The 20,992-nt window shown below is 38.9% G+C and overlaps 1 protein-coding gene across 1 annotated transcript in view; it reads right to left on the reverse strand.

The window, feature by feature from the left end:
• Positions 1-20,992, reverse strand: part of adarb1b (adenosine deaminase RNA specific B1b) — a 171,415-nt gene that overhangs the window by 25,494 nt on the left and 124,929 nt on the right. The window contains exon 4 of the mRNA XM_065252256.2: positions 5,667-5,744. Within this exon, the coding sequence (XP_065108328.1) occupies positions 5,667-5,694 (28 nt within the window). The 5' untranslated portion in view covers positions 5,695-5,744. The remainder of the gene's footprint in view (positions 1-5,666; positions 5,745-20,992) is intronic.

A 20,992-nucleotide genomic window follows, 5' to 3' on the forward strand; every position in this document is an offset into this window, starting at 1 on the left:
ATAGCAAAAACCACCTTTGAAGGTTGTCAGGCTGTCTTATTATATTTGTTTTAGCTAAATTTGTGCCTCTCTTATTATGTTAGTCAGTTGAATGTTAATTAGATCCAAATCCATGTTCAGTAAAAATATTTGATTCAGAAATAAACTAGCTAATAGACCAACTGTATAGGATTGTATTCAAGTGTTTAATATCGGTATCGGCATCGGCCAGAAGTTGTCGGCCCAAAAAATCCTATCGGTGCATCCCTAGAAAAATGTACAAGAAGCCCACATTTTCAGACTAATTTGCGATTACTGGATAAGGGAAAAAAATTATAGAAGGGTCCAAATAAGCAACTTCAATATAACAAACTATAGCTAAGCATATACTGTATAAAAAACATTTGTTATTGTATTTATCATTTTGTTGATTAACTTATGAATAACTTTCATAACTTTTAAACTTGTTACATTTAGGTTTTCCAAGAATGAGGGTGAATTTGATGGGGAACTTCCCCAAATTTGTCACTACGGTCATATTTCACCTCCAAATAAAAAAGTACATCTGCAATCAAATCCTAACAACTCTAAGCTTTAAAAGTTGTATATCATTTAAAATTATTTATTTGGGTTTGAGGTGAAATATTTCACCCTGCTTGTAAAAACCCAGCTGAAGTCTTTTCTCTATATCATCTAACATAAATGTAAAGAACATTCTGTAAAAATTTTATCTTGATATCTTTGAGTAAAGTCATGTCAAAGATATGAAATCAAACTTTGATGCTCCTAGTCTCAAAATTAGACTTTAGCCTGGATTTCACAGACAGGGTCCCATATGACCGAGACATGTTTTGATGAGATGAATCCCTCACGGTCAGGATTGTTTTGAAACACACATCATCACGTCCTGTTAACAAAGCTGATGGAACTTTGGCTAAATTTCCATTTATAACATCCTTCAGCAAAAGCTCGCTAGGTTACTGCTTTCAGTGCTCAGGCAGAGAGAGATGCACCCGTGAACAGAGAGGAACACAGTTAGAGCTCTCTGTAAACAGCAGGAGTAAAAGAAAGGAGGGAGGAAGGGTGTGCAGGGCAGGAGGAGAAAAAGAGCAAGATATCTGAGAGGAAAGAAAGCCGAGTGATTGAGATCCGAAGGGAGAGTCAGGGAAGAGTTAGATGGAGAGAGAGAGAGAGAAAGAAAGAGAGAGAAAGGGGGAGTGGAAGAGAGATAGCAAAACAGACAGATGCACAATAGTCTCGCATTTCACATCTGCTCCCCTGAATCCATTTCAAAGTTTGTTAAATCAAACCATCACTACATAAACATCAAGTTATGCGCTATGAATCCATTCATCTGAGCAGCCTGGATATCACTTTACAAAACAGATAAAAATCTGATAGACACATTGAGAGGCTGTTTACACCTGGTATTAAGATGCGTTTTCGTCAATCAAATCACAAGCGGACAATGCTAAATACAAGCGTAAACAGGGTGTAGAAAGTTTTGAGCTCATCCAGTTTCGGCCACATTCAGAGGTTGTCTAAAACACTCTTTGTGCTGTAAACACGCATTTGGTCGAATATGTTCGAGCAGCCACAAAAGACCACCTACTCTCCGCCCATTTATCTGTGATGTACCGAGCACAATGTTTTACATCGTTTCTGACTTCTAGTGCAAACACACAGTGTACAATGATATCTTTAAGGGCTCATTATAGTTGTGCGTACGTCCTAGGGCAGTGTTACTTATTGCGAGGCTCGGCAAGCTTCAATTTGTGGCTTGCATGGCAGTAAATAATACGGTGATATGTTTATGCAGGAATGCGCTTTTTTGTCTTTTCTGCTTCGGACGCTAACTTTGTTAGAAAACCATACCTGTTATATCAAGACGCACGTGGATAAGCGTGTTCAATCGTATGTAGCGCTTCCACAGAGCGATTGTAATATGACATCAAAGTACTGTGGGACCAGACTGCTTTCGAATAGCTCGCGCAACAAAGTTATGTCTTTCGCCAAACGTTCTGTGCAGCGCCACATACAAATGAAGAGAAAGGTGGCCCCCTTGTGGTGTGGGGGGCACTGCATTTGCATATTATAATGCAGGGTTCACACCAGCCGCGGTAGAGGTCGCAGCCGCGAGTGATTTACATGTTAAGTAAATGCAAAGGTGCAAATTGAGCGATGCCGCGGGAAACGCGCGAGTAAAAAAATCTGAACTGCGGCGGATTTCCGCGCCGTGTTAACCAATCAGGACCTTGCTGTAGTAGTGAGGTGATTACATCTCAAAGCCCCTCCCATGACGCGAATTTCGGTGTGAATGTCTCGAATGACTAGAATTTCTCGCGATTGAAGCGAGTAAACTCAAATGTTCAAGTGTCTAACTATGCGCGAATAGCGCGTTTTTGCAGTTTCTACCACGGCTGGTGTGAATGCACCATAAGAATGCTTAGCATTAAAAACCTTTTTTTGTAATGAAGGGAAATCATCTTGTCTTAGTTACAAATTTGACTGGTAAATGATAAAGAATGATTGATAAGCAGACATGATATTTATGACTGGATATAACTTTTGATACTTTGCGGTAAAGGCGGCTCTCCTATTGACTTTGACCTATGGGTGTGGCTCTCAAAAAAAAAAAAAAAAATAGTAAAGACAACTGTCCTACGGCGTAGGCTACGCACCAGGCTTTCAAATATAGTTCTGTGTCACAGTCCAGAAGACCAGGGGCCTCATTTATCAACAGTGCGTAGAAAATGTTCTATATTTGTACCTACGAATGAAATTTAGAATGTGCCTAAGTACAAAAAAATCGGGATTTATCAAACGTGCGCATGGGGTTCGTACGCACATCAGTAAGTAATCCTTGATGATAAATCCCACTTGTTCTTAAGCACCATGCTCGTGCACGTTCATGGTCATTTGCATTCCGAAACGCCTCCGATGAACCATATATGGTGACAACACCTCCCGTTATAAGTCACGTGGTTGTGCTTTTTCCCTCATCGCAATAATGGCAAAGAGAGCGAAAAAGAGGAACTTTACAGACACAGAAATTGAGTTACTGGTGGATGAGGTTATTAACACATTTGTTTGGTTCACTTTATACGGGGGGAATAATAACAAAAGAAAACAAATCTGCATGGGAACATGTTACCAGTGAGTTTAATTCCGTTAGGTATGAGAACACTTCTAGAAATAAAAAAGTGGTTTGACATTAAATTATCAGCCAAAAAAAAAAAACGCGTCACAGCACACCGACGTGAAATCTGTAGGAGGACAGACAATGACAGAACTTACCTTGGACAGCCGCATAACCAGCATCATCGGCGCGATCTCTGAAAACGCGCTCCCGGCGGAATGGATGATTTGCAAAGTCTTCCAATAATGCAAGATAAGCCACTGTGTCAAGCATTTGATGGAGCTTTCTTATATAGGGTTAGACACTTATTTCATTAATTAACTTCAACACTGTTTTGCAGTTACTTTATTAACAGTAATCATTTTTAACACCTTGGGGTGGATAATAAATAGGCAAAGTGTTCTTTTAACGCTGGGGATGGACGGTCCTGTGTAATATCGCTGTTCTACCACTAGATGCTCTGCGTACGCATACTCCGAGGTGTGCGTATATTTACACACATTTCTACGTATAAGTACAATTTGATAAATTCCACACTTTGCATAAAACTGTTCCTACGCACACTTTACGCACACTTCTGTTCGTACGCACGCTTGATAAATGAGGCCCCAGGGCTGCGTCCGAAACCGCCTACTTCATACTATATAGCACGCGAAATGCAGTAGGCGAGGCGAGTAGTATGTCCGAATACATAGTATTCGAAAAACAGTATGCGAAAAGTACCCGGATGACCTACTACTTCCAGTTAGATTTTGCAGTGTGCATATGATGGACACTTCACTATCCCATCCTGCCCTGGCAGAGGAGTTATCCAACGAAGAAGGAGAGGCATGCGGTTGTTTTCGCGCTGGAATGACATGACGTGATGACGACGTATGTCACGTGATGTAGCAACATGGCGGATGTAGTATGTCCGAATCTCATTCATACTAAACAGGACCTACTGTTTTAACAGCAAGTAGGTACTTCATCTTATTCAGTACCAACTATACAGTATGTGGTTTCGGACGCAGCCCAGCAGTAATGAAAGTAAATAGCCAGCGACTTTTGTTGCAGTTTGTTGCACTTTGATCTCACTGTCGCAAACGGAAATACCTATGACACCGTTTTTTTTACCTGATGGGAGGGGTTCTAGTGGACCAATCACAGTGCTTGCGGTCCACGCAGAACTGACGCCCTGTTAAAATTTGGGGAGGTGCATGTCAGGCTACACACAGGCTACCGATAACCTATGCCGTAGACCTTACGCACGACTATAACTTGATAAAACTGAAACGGCTGCTTTCCGCGTCTTTCATTAGTTTCATTTTGTGAGCATGTGAAAGTTGCACGAGCTTATTTCATCAATTGCGCTGCAAGTATCAGAGAAAGCTCTTACATGTACAAAACACTGTGCAGTATGTTTACTTACAACACAAGCATCTGGCTCTGATCGAATATTAGTTTGCGTCGATTTTAAACCCGTCATTACTCCCGCTCATGTTTAAACAACTCGCCCACAGTCTGCATAGACCATCCCCTCAAAGTAACCACGACAGAAGCGGTCGAAAGAGGACAAAAAAGACAGATTTAAAAACCAGGTGCGAACAGAATGTGTCTCTTGTCCACTTGTGATCCGATTGACAAAAACGAGTCTTTACAGCAGGTGTAAACAGCCTCTTAGTTAATATATGACGACAACATGTTGCTCATGTTTAAACAAAGCCAGAAAATCTGTTGTTGGATCTTAAATGCCTGTGATGCACTCCTCCCAAGCACATAATCCTATGGTTTCCCGCTCCTAACATCTATCTAAACCTGCCACAGTGCATACTTCTCTATCAGATGGCTTTTGGATATCAAAAAATGCTTATCAGCAGAAATCTAAATAAGAAACCGTCTGCCTGTAATGAATGACAGGCTCTCTTTTGTCAGAGGCTTCGGTCCAGAAGTCTATCAGTGACGGCACAATAGACGTCACACTTGCTCTGGGTTAACAACTCCTGCCAGCCAACTGTTCATGTGAAATTTCTATTCACTACAGAAGAAATGCAAAAGGAACATTCTCCATCTTTCCAGCCCAATCTGTCTGCATTCATAACGCTCAATTGTAAAGGCATTGAATTAGGTTTTATTTCAAAATGAAGTAAGATTTCAGATTATGTAGTCTGGTTCACACTAAAACTTATTCGACAAGTTAACAATAAAACCAAGCAGTACTCACTGAAGTGACGTCCTGAGGGACGTGTAAAGTGTTTTTAACTTAGACTGGCATAGAAAAAAAACCTATTCAGGCGGTTATCAATTTGTCCACAATTAACTTTACACAAAACAAGAATGTACACATCTAGATGAACTGCTTGTCTATCTGTTTAGTTGTAAGGTCAGAATGGACTGAAGTTTTAAGATCCATTGCTTGACTCTCCAAAGCAAGTGACTCTGTTGTGATTGTAATAAGTGATGGGTAAAGACGAGGGATTGGTTTACCAAGTGTCACATAAGTTAAGGGGAGTGTGATGGGGTGTGCGTGTGCATAGGGAGGGTCTATCTTTCAGGAATAATCACTCACTCATGTTCTCCTCCTCATCAACATCCATTGTGGAGTAACGCCTTGGCTGGCCCTGCACCTGCTGAGCCCCAGCCACACCTGAGAGAGAGAGAGAGAGAGAGAGAGAGAGAGAGAGAGAGAGAGAGAGAGAGAGAGAGAGAGAGAGAGAGACACAACACATTAAAAACCACTACCGGAAGGCGGCGCTACCGGAAGGTATTTATTTTCGTTAATAAAGTTTTAAATATGGATATTTCTACAACACCGCGTGGATTACCCTCAGAAGACCTTTGTTTATTATCCTGGAGCCGTTCGGATTTAATTTGTGAAGGATGGATGCACTTTTTTGGACTTGAAGGTCGTGGACCCCGTAACATTACATTTAATCAACTGAAAGATCTAAAACATTTTCTAAAATAACCGAAAATGTGTTTGTCTGAAAAACAATGAACATATGCAACTCGGACAGCTTGGGTGTGAGTAAATCATGGGTTTAATATCATTTTTGGCCGAACTATCCCTTTAATAAAACAAAAAATAGCATTTGAAAATGAGTTATAATGGGAATGACTGAATGCTAAATTTGCAGAATTCCGTGACATTCCGCGCTGTACAGTAAATTCCATTTTTATGCTTGGATTCCATGATTCCATCTGCGTTTTCCACATCATAGAAACTATAGGGACCTACAATTCAATTGCTTACTTTAGTTTATTGCGCATAAACTAATGTTAAGAGCACACCTCGGAATGCGACTCGCCATTTCGCCTTGAACTTTGCGAACACTAGGGATGCTCCGATCAATCGGCCGATAATGCTTGCTATGTTTCTCAATGAATTACGGTGAAATGCCACTACATCCAAAAGCCAGGGGGCGCTCTCGTGCAGAAACTCCAAATGCGCTGTAGACGAAGAACAATACACACGCAGCTGTGATGACACGCAGCTCCATGAAATGGCTGAAGGATATATTTATATTGCTGTTCTTCATATCTTTTCAGGTATTTTCATGATAATAAAGAATATGTTTAATAATTATGTTTGACGAGTGTTGCTTTTTCAAATGCATGTTATAAACGACTCAAACTAACAGTGATTTTAGATTGATAAGGACTTACTGATCAAAAGCTGTAGTTAATGAAATAGCTGTAATAAGATCGGCTGTCCGATTCAGAAATGTGATCGGCTACGTATTATTAGTGGAGATCGGGACATCCCTAGCGAACACGGCTGTAATTTACTTCCCGTTGGAGGCAAAAGGCCAGATGTCTGCAAATTATTTTGAAGGGGAGGGAATTTAATGAGATGGAGGGAGGGGTGAGATGCATTTTACGTAATATGTATCTGACGTTCAGATTGGGCCATTTTCTGGTGGACATTTCTAAATGAGGAATTTCTATGAAACGAAGATGTTCAGAAATTCTAGCAATTTTTGTATGTTCGTGAATGTGGGTAGACTACCATTATTCAAGACAAAGCAAAAACGTTTTTTTCATTCTGTCACCTTTAAAGTTAAAAAAAAAAAAACAAGCTAGCCTTAAATCAGCAGTATTCACTATACTGGACTTAAGTCATTAACACCATTACAGGCGTCTGCACTAGCAAGTCCCAAAATAAAATATAAGTAAAAGCTGTATCAAGCCGAATTAATTAATCCAGAGGAAAGAAGAGAGCGGATGAGAGGTTAGACGAGGAATCAAACGCTATTGAGTGTGAGGTTAAGCCTACAGTAAGTGTATAAATATTCAGCAGGAGAAACTAATCTTTGAGAAAAAGAGCCGCGCTTGACAGGTCGTAATAGCGGGCGCAGTCTATTGTGACTTTAATATCCATTCGATTAGACCTCATCTTCAGCTGCCTCGGAGGAAAAATACAGTTATTGACATCAACGAGCCTTTAGTCCCTCATCACGCGGGTGCTGCTTTAGCTGGAGAAAAATGCACGCAAACACAACAAGAAAAAATATATGCATTAAAATAACTCATAAGAGAGCAGAGATGAAAGGCTGTGCTGACTTCAGGCTAGCGAGTTGACACCTTATTGGAAAATGTGTTATGAGCCAATATGAAGAACTGAAAGATTAACCGAAAGAAAAGTCGTCGATGTTTCAGGCGGCAAAACAGACACTAGACACATTATGTAAAACACAGTGACTTTATCTCATGAGACGTGGTTTGAGGTGTTATGCAAAACGTTGAGATTGTGCTTTCCATACAAACAACAGCAGACATGTTTTATGTCAAACACACAAAAAAAAACTTTTATGCATTTATATATGTACATATAAATATAATAGGGCTAAAGAATCTATCATAATACAGGAATTGCCATGCAATATATTGCGATACTGTAAAGCAATACAGTTTATTAAAGCAATAAGCCCCAAGAACCAGTGGGTTACAAGCGGAGTGCCTAAAACCCCCTTAGCTGTTATAAAATGCACTGTAACCCCACTGCTTTGCGGGGTTTATTGCGTTTATAAAACGGTTACTTCATATGCATAGCAGGGTTTCACAAAATAAAACACAAATAAGTTGTAATTATATAAGTACAAATATTACTCTTCCGCCAAACAAAGTAGTTCCTCAGAATCAAGTGTGGCTGCAACAGAGCGCAATTCTTAAGCAACACAGACCCAGCAAAGACACAATGAAAATATGATTCAAGACTGTGGTGTTTATTTTTATAAATCAACATTCATCTAAATTAATTTATACATTTACATTTATATCGGGCAACTGTTGAAGTGATGATCAAATATGCTTGGAAGCATGCTTAACTCTTTCCCCGTCAGCGTTTTTTTTTTTAAGTTGCCACCCAGTTTTAGTTTAATGCCTTTCAGAAAAATTTTCTTCTTCAAATAAACATAAAATATCAAATGAAAGAACAGACCATTTGCTTTCCAACAATAACAACAACAAAAAAAACCCAGTTTCATCCTACCTTCATCTGTTCTCTTATCAGTTATCACCTCTCAAATTTTCAGCTAAAAGCGGAGATAATTCCATTTTTGTGAAGAACTTTTGTAAGAGATCAGATTCAGAGCTCCATCAAAACTTTACACGTCACGCTAAATCCACCACAACGCTGTTGTGTCGAGTGAATGTGTCCGTGTTTAAGTTGGGTAAGATTGCCATCTAGTGGATAATAGTGGAAATAACAATTTAAGACAAAAACAACCCAGAGAACGTTTTCTCTTTATTGATGAAATGACTCAACAATATTTATTGACATTTATCTGGATATCGCCATTAATTGTGCAATTGTACACAAATAAAAAAATGATTAAAGACTGTGGTGTTTATTTTCATAAATTAGTACGCAGCAACAGTGGCTCAGTGATACTTGTGATGCTGTCTGAACCGTGGGTTTACAGCGGTATTTTATCACGGCTTAGAACGCGTTTCAACCAATCAGAATGAAGAACCAGAACGAGCCGTTTTATAATGGGATATTTCCTCTTTTAGGAATATAATAGGATATCATGTTAGGAAAGCGAGAACATTGAGAACACAACACCATATGCAAACCTCAGCAAAAATTGTATGCAAGCACTTCCTGTCACTGTAAGTTCAGCGATAAGACTTACAGTGCATTTACAGGATACATTTATTTATCCGCATGTGTGTTTCATGAGCATTGAACCCATATCTAAAAAGTAGTCTGCATGACTACTGTGTGCGCTATATTCCTAATTTTCTAATTTGTTATATGTGACAATGATACAGGTTTGACATCTTAAGGACAGTTTGCACAAAAGCAGCACCAGCGGAGAACCCAGCAGTCCAGGCAGGTCTGACTAACACTGTTACCTTTAATCTGAATGACAAACCAAGGACAGCCAGGGACACCAGCTAAATTTCAAATGGGTCAAATAATGAAAAGCACTGATCAAGGGGAAATCAAATACAATCCCTCTAATTCAGTCCTGGCAATGGGGACATGCACCGGTCGGGTCTCATTGCCTGAGGCTGCTTCAGTCTGAGAATGAATGAGGTTTACCATCATAGTAAATCATACACAAGAGTAAAACAATTACATCTGAGGTTACCTTACTAGTGCTCAAACTCACATTTGCATGATAGAATGAAAATTCATAAAAAAAGCTAAAAGCTCATCAAGTAAAAAATTCTATTTTACATATATCTGAAATATGCATGTCATGTATATTAATCAAATAACTTTCCAGGTATAGTAACATTGTGACCAACACCCTGATAAAGGCCAGTGGGCCGATATGCATTAGTGTTTTAATGTTTTAGCCCTCTACTTATAATAAAGGCTTTTTAAACTTTTGCATCATACTGAATTCATATAGTTTGTTTATCCGTGGTATAAAGTGTGTTGTGCAAGTGTGTTTGTTTAAAGCTGGATTTCTTTGAAATGGGCCAGTCCCAACCGGGTCATGAGTCGCAGGCGGTAAGTAAATTGCATTGAAGTTTTTGTATTATTTACTTAGCTTATTATGAAAGACAGGCAGGAATTGGGTGTGGTTATGGATTAAAGGAATACATGCTGGGAGAAATGGATAATTTTTTACCACTTCATAACAGGGTTTCCCGCAGCATATTTCAGTTAAGGCGGCCCGCCTAAGCTTGGAAACCCTACCACCTTAACTCGATCGTCCCCCCCAAAAAAATTTGCTGCACAAAAGGCCGTCAAGTCCATCCTGGAGAATAGCGCGTACGCGTATCAAACCGTGAGCGGGGACACGCGCCACACGGCCGAAATGAGAAAGACGTGGTCTGGACCGTCACTCTCTGGAGGATAACTAGCCAGTTGATAAAACATCTCATAGAATAGCGCATACATGCTACACACCGCGTGCGTGCACGCGCACCACACGGCCGAAATTAGATGCTCCGTCATGTCTGGAGGATAGCCAGTTGATAAAACATGCGTCCGTGAGAACTGTAAGTGGACTTATGTTTTGGGTTTATTTAAGCCTGTTATTGTATTAGTCTACAGCTCTTGCTATTTTAAAGTAAGTTAGCTGGTGATTTTGTTGTTTGAGCAACCTGCTAAGGTTTCACGTGCCTGTTTATTAGATATAATTGTTGAGTGCTGTTGCTCACTTTATTCATGTGCATTATTTACATGCTACAGTAGTTACACTCCTTTAAGATAATGTAATTAATAGTAGGAGATAATCAGTTTTTACCATTTTTGTGCTATCTATCATCGTTCGCCAGAAGTTTTATAACATCTGCTTTAGTTTGTGTTTATTAACCCTTTAGTTTCACTTCATCACGCAGCTATTCCCGTTAGAGGTAAAAACCTTTAATTCATTAATAATCTAGTATGTGTTCATTTTTTGTCATAGTTTCTTCAAAATTAAGTTTTATTTGAGTGTTTTAAAAATAAATATTTTATTTATTTATTTTATTAAAATATTTAAATTTTCATCATGATGCATACGCCCCACCCATTTTATTGCCACGCCCTCGGCCCCGCCCACACGCCCAACCCTACCACCTTAACTAACAAATTTTCTGCAGGAAACCCTGCATAAGTTTTGTTTGTTTCTTTAGAACGAATTTCGTTTCATATAATTAGTTTCTTAATTTTAATCAATGTTTTGTTGATAAGTTTTATGAATACAAATAAATAAGAGAAAGAAAAGGAACGCTATGTGGACTGAAGGGCGTAACAAAACATCCCATTTGCCATGCTTGCACAACCTTGAGAACAAAGGAAATGGCTGGTTTAATATGCTGGGTAAATATTGTACAGAACACACTGTGGGTTCAATTAATTATTATTAATTTAACCCATGGTTGCGCAACATCAACCCAAAATTTGTTCTGTCCAATATTTACCCAGAACGGCTTAAAAACAACCAGTCATTTTTAAAGTGTATTGTGTTTCATATTGTGGTAGTTTGGAAGACACTTGTTAACAAGGAAAAAAAAATTCTGTACAATACCTTTTGTGAGGCATCCCCCTTCCGCGGTGCCCTTCAAAGGTGCAAAAATGCTATTTGAAATTTGCCCCGACTCTGATATCACTTTGTGCATTACAGTTTTACTGTCACATGACTACATAATGGCTTTCTGCAGGAGCCCACTGCCAGGCAAACATCTTTAAATATTAATACCTATTTTTTAATGGTATTAATATTTTACCAAAACACCAAACCTCTAGACATTGCCATAAACCATTTGTTAATTTTATTATGTATTTGTTTTTAGTTATATTTTAAATATTTTTTTTCTGGACAAACAAAAATGAAATGGAGAGCATCAGGTCACCAGGTCTTTAATGGAAAAGGTGGTCACACTTCCATCCTTCAGTACTAAACCACGGTGCAAGAAATGACCTAAAGCAGCCGATCATATAGCCCTGTGCTTTTGCTCGTTCTCATTCTTCATGGGCGACACTTTCTTAAGCTAAACTAAATGGCCTAATTAATCTGGTCTAATGGTGGGTGACATCAAATATGCTACCACAATTATTACCCTATTAAAGATTAATATCCCATAAGAAAATTGAAAAGAGTCGAGGGAGAGGTGTTTTGGGGGAAGCATTTTTCTGAGCGGAGGCAAAACTTTACCAGGCGTCAAACGGCTCCTTAATTCACCCTCCTCCCGGCTTTATTCCCCTAATGCTGGACCGCTAATGGTCTATGCTGTAATGAACGGGTAAGAGACTCTGGCTCGATTTGTGTCTGTCGTTTTTGATTTCGCTCCATCCGCTGTTCTCATTTCGTGCAAGAATCCATAAGTAGCACTGAGATCAACTTCAATCTATAAGCGGGGGACAAGGAAAGGCAGACGGGGTGCGGCTATGCCGTTTGTCGCCTGCGTCTGTGAGCACAGGTGAGTGGTGGATGTTGGCATCTTTAGGTCATGATGATCATCATCTTAGTCACTGCTGGTGCTCTCCACAGACGAAGACTGTCTGAAGCATACTACAAATGGCAAGAGAAGAGCCAATCTGACTAGCTTTATTTCTTTGTTGCAAATTATAAAAGTCAGGGTGCGCACTATCACTGGAAAACAAGTTTTAGTTAAGGGGTTTTAAAAGATGTGTGGATGTGATATAATTGGGAAGAGACAGATAGATAGACAGACAGACAGATCAATGGCATCACCCAAACCCTATTTACATACAGACTGGTTTGAATTCATGCCGGACCGAATGCCTAGGTAAGGCTAACAAGATACAGACATCCATACCGCGTCAACATTACAGGTACAAAAGAGCTAGCTGACAGCAAAGAGGTGTGAGATTTCTGCAGGCGTGGGCATTCACCACGAGCTGAGAGCCCACTATGTAATCTTGCCAAAGTGGCCTGTGACTGGTATTGATGGACGGATGAAGGATGGCACGCCCCCAGCGCTCTTGCCCTTACACCTGAGAACATTCTATCATACCTTTAACTACACCTGTCACATGTCATACTGTTTGTGTGAACAGAAAAAAAGGGAGAAATAGCGATGGAGAGATGGACCCCCTTTCACAGAAAACCACAAGCATTTCCACTCCACTTAAAGCTCAGGTTATGGCTAATTCAAGACTACAGGTCGTTCAAAGGTAAAAGTGGTCAGAAAAAACAGTTGTGGATCTGTTACGGAAGGAATGAAGCATGATATTGTTTCGCAACTATTTTTCATAAACTGTCACAATCAGACTTATGCAAACAACAGGCAATTTATATACTTGTGACCCTGGAGACATAAGTTGCATGAGTATATTGTAGTAATGGCAAACAATACATTGTATTCGTCAAATTATCGATTTTTAATAAATAAAAAAATCATTATTATATTAAGTAAAGAGCATGTTTCATGAAGATACTTTGTACATTTGTTACCATAAATATATAAAAAAAAATTATTTGTCATTAGTAATATGTGTTGCTAAGGACTTCAATTGGACAACTTTAACTCTTTCACCGCCATTGACGAGATATCTCGTCAATTAAGAGAAAACGCTTACCCGCCAATGACGAGATTTTTCGTCTTTCCGCAATACCGCAACTTTTTAAACCCGGAAGTATTGCCCTATGGCAAGCGGCTGCATGTCCGTGTCTGTTTTAAAGATCGCTCTGAATGGGATCTCTATGAAACGTCCGTCACAAAAATTTAATTATCTCTGCTTTTTGCTCAAAATGTGGTGTTTTTGTAGAAACCTACCCATATTCAAAAGCTGATTACAAAAAAACCACTGAAGGTGGTTTTGTTTGAAAGCAGAGGGTCTGTTCTTTCATTTGGTATATTGTATGTTCATATATTTAAAGAAGAACATTTTCTGGAAGGCATTAAACTTTGGTGAAAATCATGAAAAACGCTGGCGCTGGCTGGCAACTTTTTTTAAAAACGCTGGCGGTGAAAGGGTTAAAAGGGGATTTTCTCAATATTTAGATCTTTGCACCCTCGGTTTCCAGATTTTTTAAATAGTTGCATCTTGGCCAAATATTGTCCTATCCTAAAAAAAAAAAAACATACATCTCATTTAAATAAAAAAATGTACCCTTATGACTGGTTTTGTGATCCAGGGTCACATTTATATATTTTGCCTCAGTTTCACAGACAAAGTTTAAGTCTAGACCCAGACTAAAATTAAAGTTTGAAAAGTGACGTGCAGTGACATATCTTAAAATATACCAGTGCCATTTTTTTGTCTTAAGATGCACACCAGTAATGCTTTTTTATAAGGCACATTTATGAAAGCTACTAAAATGTCATAATTGACACAACTCATGCCTAATTCTGCCTTAACCTAAGCCTTGTCTATTAAACCAGGCCTTTATGTTTTAACTCTTTCCCAGTCATTGACAAGTTATCTCGTCAATTTAGAGAAAACATTTCCATGCCAATGACGCTTTAATGACGAGTTTTTATGGTAATCTGCAATGCCGTTATTATCCACTAGATGGAAACTGTTACCCAATTTATAAAAAATTGATGCAAAAATGAAATGAATAAATTTTAACCTTTGTATGTTTTGATAATCATTCTGAACAAAATTCCTTTACAAAAATGCAATTATTTAAGCTTTTTGCTTAAAATTTTGTATTTTTTTAAAAAAAACCTCCCCATATTAAAGAGGTTATAAAAAGAGAACAACTCAAGATAGGATAAAACTTTTTTCCCGGTTTTGTGTGTTTGATTGTTCAGCAGAGGGTCTGTTCTTTCATTTGATATATTTGTATGTTTATATATTTATAGAAGAAAATTTTCCTGAAATGCATTTTGAGGAACTTTTGTGAAAATCACAAAAAACGCTTGCTGGCAACTTAAAAAAAAAAAGGCTGGTGGGGAATGAGTTAAGAAACCTCAGCACTTTGTTTTCTTTGCAAAGTGCAAAACATCAGAAAAGATCACAGAAATACATACATTCAGTGCATAATAAATCATATTTTTTCTCCAAACGCAATATGAAAAATATTTTAAGGTTTTAAACTCAGGATCCTGTAGCTCAGTTGTTACAGCATTGCATTAGCAGCATAAAAAAGTTGAGGGTTCAAATCAGAGGTTGATAAACGCATAAATATAAACTCCATACTCTAAAATGCACTGGATTTAACATAATGCTCATAATAATAGAGCAGCTCTAACTATTCTTGCAATAGTCACAAGTGAAAGTGTACGGGCTTCTGTCAGCTTCAGCCAAATTGCAGCCCTCAGGACAAATGAATTCAGCTCTCCAAATAAATTTAATAATAGCGGTGCTGATATGAGCTTCCTCTCTCCGCCTGCCTGAACGCCAATTACTGTGCTCTAATAGAGTCCTGGGGAACAGGGTGGCCCACAGCCCAACATATGTCAGCAGGTGATGAACGCACCCCTACGCCAACCAAAGAGGTTTCAGTACCATGGACAGAGGCACAAAACCCATGCAAAAATTTAAGAAATGCACTCACGTACTTTACATCTCAAACGTCTGAGGAAAATGCATGGGGTAGACAAAACAATATCCACACCCACTGTTATACAATAGCGGTTAATATTTGTGTGAACTACTGTGGTTATCTTTTTGCTACATTATATTATTTAGCTGCATGCCAAAACAAGGTTTGAACAAATCTGTGCCAAGTTCAACAGTGGTCAGTACAAGAAATTGGAGAAATTTGTAGCTTGTCAGAATTTTAAAGGGGACAAATTGGGAGAGCTCATTGTGCAGGAGCATTTGTAACCTTAAAGCAACACTAAAGACTTATTGCTCTTTGCTCCCCCTACAGGTTAGAAGCGTAATTGTTCATTACCACTATCGTAAATACTGCAGCATAGCTGGCTCTGATTGGATTGTAGGTCTGCCGTAAAGCAAGTTTTTGTAGTTTTCACTCGAACTACAGGACCACTACCCGACGGTTGGAAACTTCTTTAGTGCGGTTTTGGCCAATAGAGGGCTGCAAAGCGAATGTGAAAGTGCCAAAAAAAACTCTTTGGTGTTGCTTTAATAGTTGACTGTGTGACATTTGTTAAATAATGCATTTCAGTTCGTGATTAATAACCTTTCGACTGCCAATAAATTGAAATTACTAAAAACTAAACATAAAAGTCTGATAAAAAAATGCTCATTTACGCACTTAGATGGTTTTACATCTGAACTCAATTATTTGCCACTAAAATAGAAATGTAAAGGCTGGAGTTTTTCATTAGTTGCCAGGAATTCAGACATGGCCACAGTGTTTAGATGTAAAGGATTTTAATAAAATTTCCTCAGCTTTGGAATTCTGCTGTTGAAGTATTAGAGCTCAGTCAGTATAAAGATTTTCCAAGCAGCAGATTTCCAAGTTTGTTTCCGTGAAAGCTGATTTCCTGGTGCCTGAGCTGAGATTTTTTATTGTGTTGGTGGATTTAATATTTGACAGCTGATGGACTGTTCATCACACCGCAGTGGAGTTGAAAGAATGGCCGGGTGGGGATGAATTTTTTTATTTGATGGTTTTATGTGAAATTGGTTTCTGCGGAGAAGAGAGATGCGATGGGTATGGTGGATCACCTTCAACACCTGCAGACCAAACATGCAAACACAAGCACATGCAAAATCGTCATTATAATAGATTAAATATTAAATGTTCGTCATATAAAAATATTTGTCACGTAAACACGGTAAAAAAGATTAGTTATTTCAACTTAAAAAGTAAGTGTTTATGCTGCCTTAAAATGTTAAGTTAATTCAACTTAATAATATTTGTTACCCCCCAATAAAGTATAATAAATATTTTTAGGCACAAAAAATGAACACAAAATTTTAAGGCAGAACAAACACTTACTGTTTTAAGTTAAACCAACAAATCCTTTTTTACAATGGGTTGTTTGTCTATGGTGTCATGTACAATTTATCCTCGGTGTTTGCTTTTGCTGCCACAGAAACCATAAAAAAACTTTAACTCTTTCCCCGCCATTTAGAACTAAACACCCTTAATAAAAAATTTAGGATATGCCCCTTCATGCATTTTTGCATTTCTGCATATAGCCGAGCAAAACCACAGCATAAACTATACAAAAAAAACACACCTTTCCTCTCACACCATATACAATCCAGTCCTACACAGAGGCTAATATATTTCCTTCAGCCCTCCATGTGCTGTCAGGTATAAATCAACCACATGTGTGCCTATGAAGCCCATGCATTGCAGGAAGGACAATAAATGGCTGCCCTTTGGAGAGTCTATCATTCCAAGGTCGAGTGACCGCCACACAGCTGACAGCCCACCTGTCCCATCAGTCCACCTCAAAGGATTTAACAGATGCCTCTAGATTTTTCCATTACTCTGATCCCTCTTCAGTACTGACCTCCGCGTCATTAAATATGAAAAAATACTGCCCGGTGCTGCTGAATGCTGCTTTAGTCTTTGCTGAGCAATAGATTTATTTAAACTAAACTTACAAGGGGACTCTTTCACTTTTAGACTTTGCAGCTTCTCCAAAAAGATATCTCCCAGGTATGACGACTTATAAATGTGATGCTAGAAAATGCAATTTATGTTACTGAAAAGAAGATCTGAAGGGATTTGTTAATGTTTTCTAGAAAAACAGCAACACTGAGGTACTTCTGCTCAATGTCATGGCATGTAAAGGATTATAGCGCAGCGCACAAGGTAAACAAAGATACTGCCCAAGATCAGTACACGAGCAATGATTTGTGAAGAAATTAAATTCTACAGCTCAATTTCGGTCTCTCATTTGCACGCCTTATTGCAAACCAGCAAGGCGCAGCGCAATGGGATGAAACTTTTTTTTAAATCCAGATAATTTACTCACCACCATGTCATCCAAAATGTTGATGTTTTTCTTTGTTCAGTCAAGAAGAAATTGGGCCCTATCCTGCACCCAGCGCAATTGACTTTGTCAGTGACGCATGTATCATTCGTATTTTGCACCGGCGCACAGCGGGTTTTTCCCTCCACAGACGCACGTCGGCAAACTAGGGAATGAACTTGTGCTCCCTGGGCGGTTCAGCGCAAAAAAAGAGGCGTGTTCCGGCGCAAACCATCCCTGATGCTATTTTGCAGTTTCAAAAAACAATTGCGCCACTGACCAGAAACAAAAAGTTTAAAGTCAGTGGCGCGTTGCGCGTTGTTCATTATGCTATTTTAAAGGCGCATGCTTGACCATAATGTATAGCGTGCACAACGCGCACACACTTTGCTTATCTAATCTACACAGATGCAACAGTTATTTTTGCAAATCATAAATTGTTACACTAAAAAATATTAACACATGAGATAAGGGAAATCATAGTAGTGAGCATTGTGTTGATAGTTTTTATTTATTGTGTGGCTGCGTTAAAAAATTCTCATGCAAATAACGATTAAAATATTTTCATAAGTTTGTTGTGTGGCTGTATTACGTTTATTTTATGTAAAGAATAATTAAAATGTTTTCATAAGAAACCTTAATGTATATGAACTTGATTTGTAAGAGTACTTTGGGGTTGGACCTTGCTTGCGTTTCTTGGGTCCGATCTCAAAGCCCCCAAACCCTTTCAGCGGTGAGGGTGGACGCAGCGATGTCCTCTGCTGGCGTCAGGTCCTGAGGCAGATCCACCTCCCGTTACACGGCGTGCCCGATTTATGCTGGCAAGTTTGTGATTCCCCGTCTCCTGACACCATTGTAGCGCTTTTTTGGACGCAACGATGGGGGATGCCAGCTGATGAGACTGTGACTATTTCCTCTCACACCTGTTTAACCTATGCTGATTTGGGCGGGTTTCTCCCATCCCCATACAAAACAGCTTCTCTGTCTTTGACTGCTCTTACAAGAACGTCGGTCTCCTCGGCTGTGAATCGCTCCTGGTGTGCGCCTGGTAAATCCGTCATAATAATAGCAACCCGCCATGGAACTTGCGCCCTTGCGTTTAAAGGGAATGTTGGATAGCGTTCTGATTGGTTTATTTGACGTTACACCCAAACCACACATATGAATAATGAACCTACTTCAGACCAAAACATTTTTCAGGATTTTTCTCATTTTTATGGACTTTATTAGACTCCAACAAGTAACAGTTTTAACGTAGTTTAAAATTGCAGTTTCAACGACTTTTCAAAGAACTCTGAACCCCTATCCCAAATGAGGCATAAGGGTCTTATCTAGCGAAACGATTGTCATTTTTGACAAGAAAAAAAAATGCACTTTTAAACCACAGCTTATCGTCTATCTCCGGTCATGTGATGTGCCAGCACAACCTCACGTAATACGTCATCACATCAAGAGGTTACGGAGGACGTATGCAAAACCACGCGTGTGGAGAAAGAGGACTGTTCTGAATTTATGTCTTTGTGTCGGTTTATTGTTTAAAATGATCCGCAAATGTGCGTTTCATATATGTAACACGTGACCTTTCCAAGGCACTAAACAATTACATGAGGTCGCGCTGGCGCATCACAGGACCGGAGATAGATGAGAAGTTGTGGTTTAAAAGTAGGGATGCTCATATCAGTTAATTTTCCCGACCGACAACCGTAGCTTCTAAACCGAACATTAACCGTTAACTGATAAGATTTTAATATGAAATTGTCATTGAGTAAAAATACAGTTGACGGTTGTCTGTGAACTAGTAAAAACAAAACATTTAATTTGAACGAGCAAACAGCAGCCACAGATCAACAACAGAACCAGGATTCATACATTATCAGATATTCACGCAACATTACCTTATTAAAAAGCACGCGATCGGTCCAGAGGATTAATATCCAAAGAGGGCAGATTGTCTCTGTTTCATCTACCACAGTGGTCATTTCTAAAGCAGGACGCTTTTCAGAAAGTTTTGGTTTTGCGTCGTCTTTGGTTTTGCGTCGTGCAAACAGCAGCCACAGATCAACAACAGAACCAGGATTCATACATTATCAGATATTCACGCAACATTACCTTATTAAAAAGCACGCGATCGGTGATCGGTCCAGAGGATTAATATCTAAAGGGCAGGTTGTCTCCGTTTCATCTACCACAGTGGTCATTTCTAAATCAGGACGCTTTTCAGAAAGTTCTGCGTCGTCTTTCTCCGTTTGTCCAAAAAGAGCTAGATGTTTATGGTTAGGGTCAGAGGCCATCAGCGAACGTCTGTCCGGATGTGCGCAAGACGGACCGCGTCATCTTGCGCGGACACGCGCGCGTCTCCATTCAGTTTCCAAACACGCATACAAATGATTACTTTATCAGCAATCATTTGTGTCATTTACAGGACATTCACAAATTAAAGATAGAAAAGTGGCAAAATGTCTGTCGGCTCATGACGACACGCACCATGTATTAACAAATATTTTTTATTTTAACTGATAATGTTAATCGGTCAATGTGAACATCCCTATTTAAAAGTGCATATTTTTTTATTTTTCTTGTCAAAATGACAATCGTTTCACTGGATAAGACCCTTATGCCTTGTTTGAGATCTGCAATTTTAAAACACATTAAAAATGTTAAGTGTTGGGGTCCATTAAAGTCCATAAAAATGAGAAAAATCCTGGAATGTTTTCCTCAAAAAACATAATTTCTTCTCGACTGAACAAACAAAGACATCAACATTTTGGATGACATGGTGGTGAGTAAATTATCTGGATTTTTTTTAAGAAAATTGACTAATCCTTTAATTTTGGACGACCTTGTCTTGCTGACAATAAACACAGAAGGGCAAAGATTTAAAAAAGCTTTTAATAAGCTTTTGTGCAACAAATGGAAAAAAAGAAAATGATAACTGAAATAAAAGATGCAATGCTTGTGAAGGCTTGGGGGAAAACAATACATTAGATTAACAAGGACACCCAAAAATGAAAATTGTGTCATCATTTATTCACGCTCACGTTGATCTAAACCTGTATGATGGTAAGCACACAGCTGACGGTACCCAATGACAAAAAACAGTGAATAGGGTACCGTCAACTGTGCATCATCAAAATA

The sequence above is a fragment of the Paramisgurnus dabryanus genome, chromosome 15 (assembly GCF_030506205.2).
Source record: "Paramisgurnus dabryanus chromosome 15, PD_genome_1.1, whole genome shotgun sequence".
Lineage (NCBI taxonomy): Eukaryota > Metazoa > Chordata > Actinopteri > Cypriniformes > Cobitidae > Paramisgurnus > Paramisgurnus dabryanus.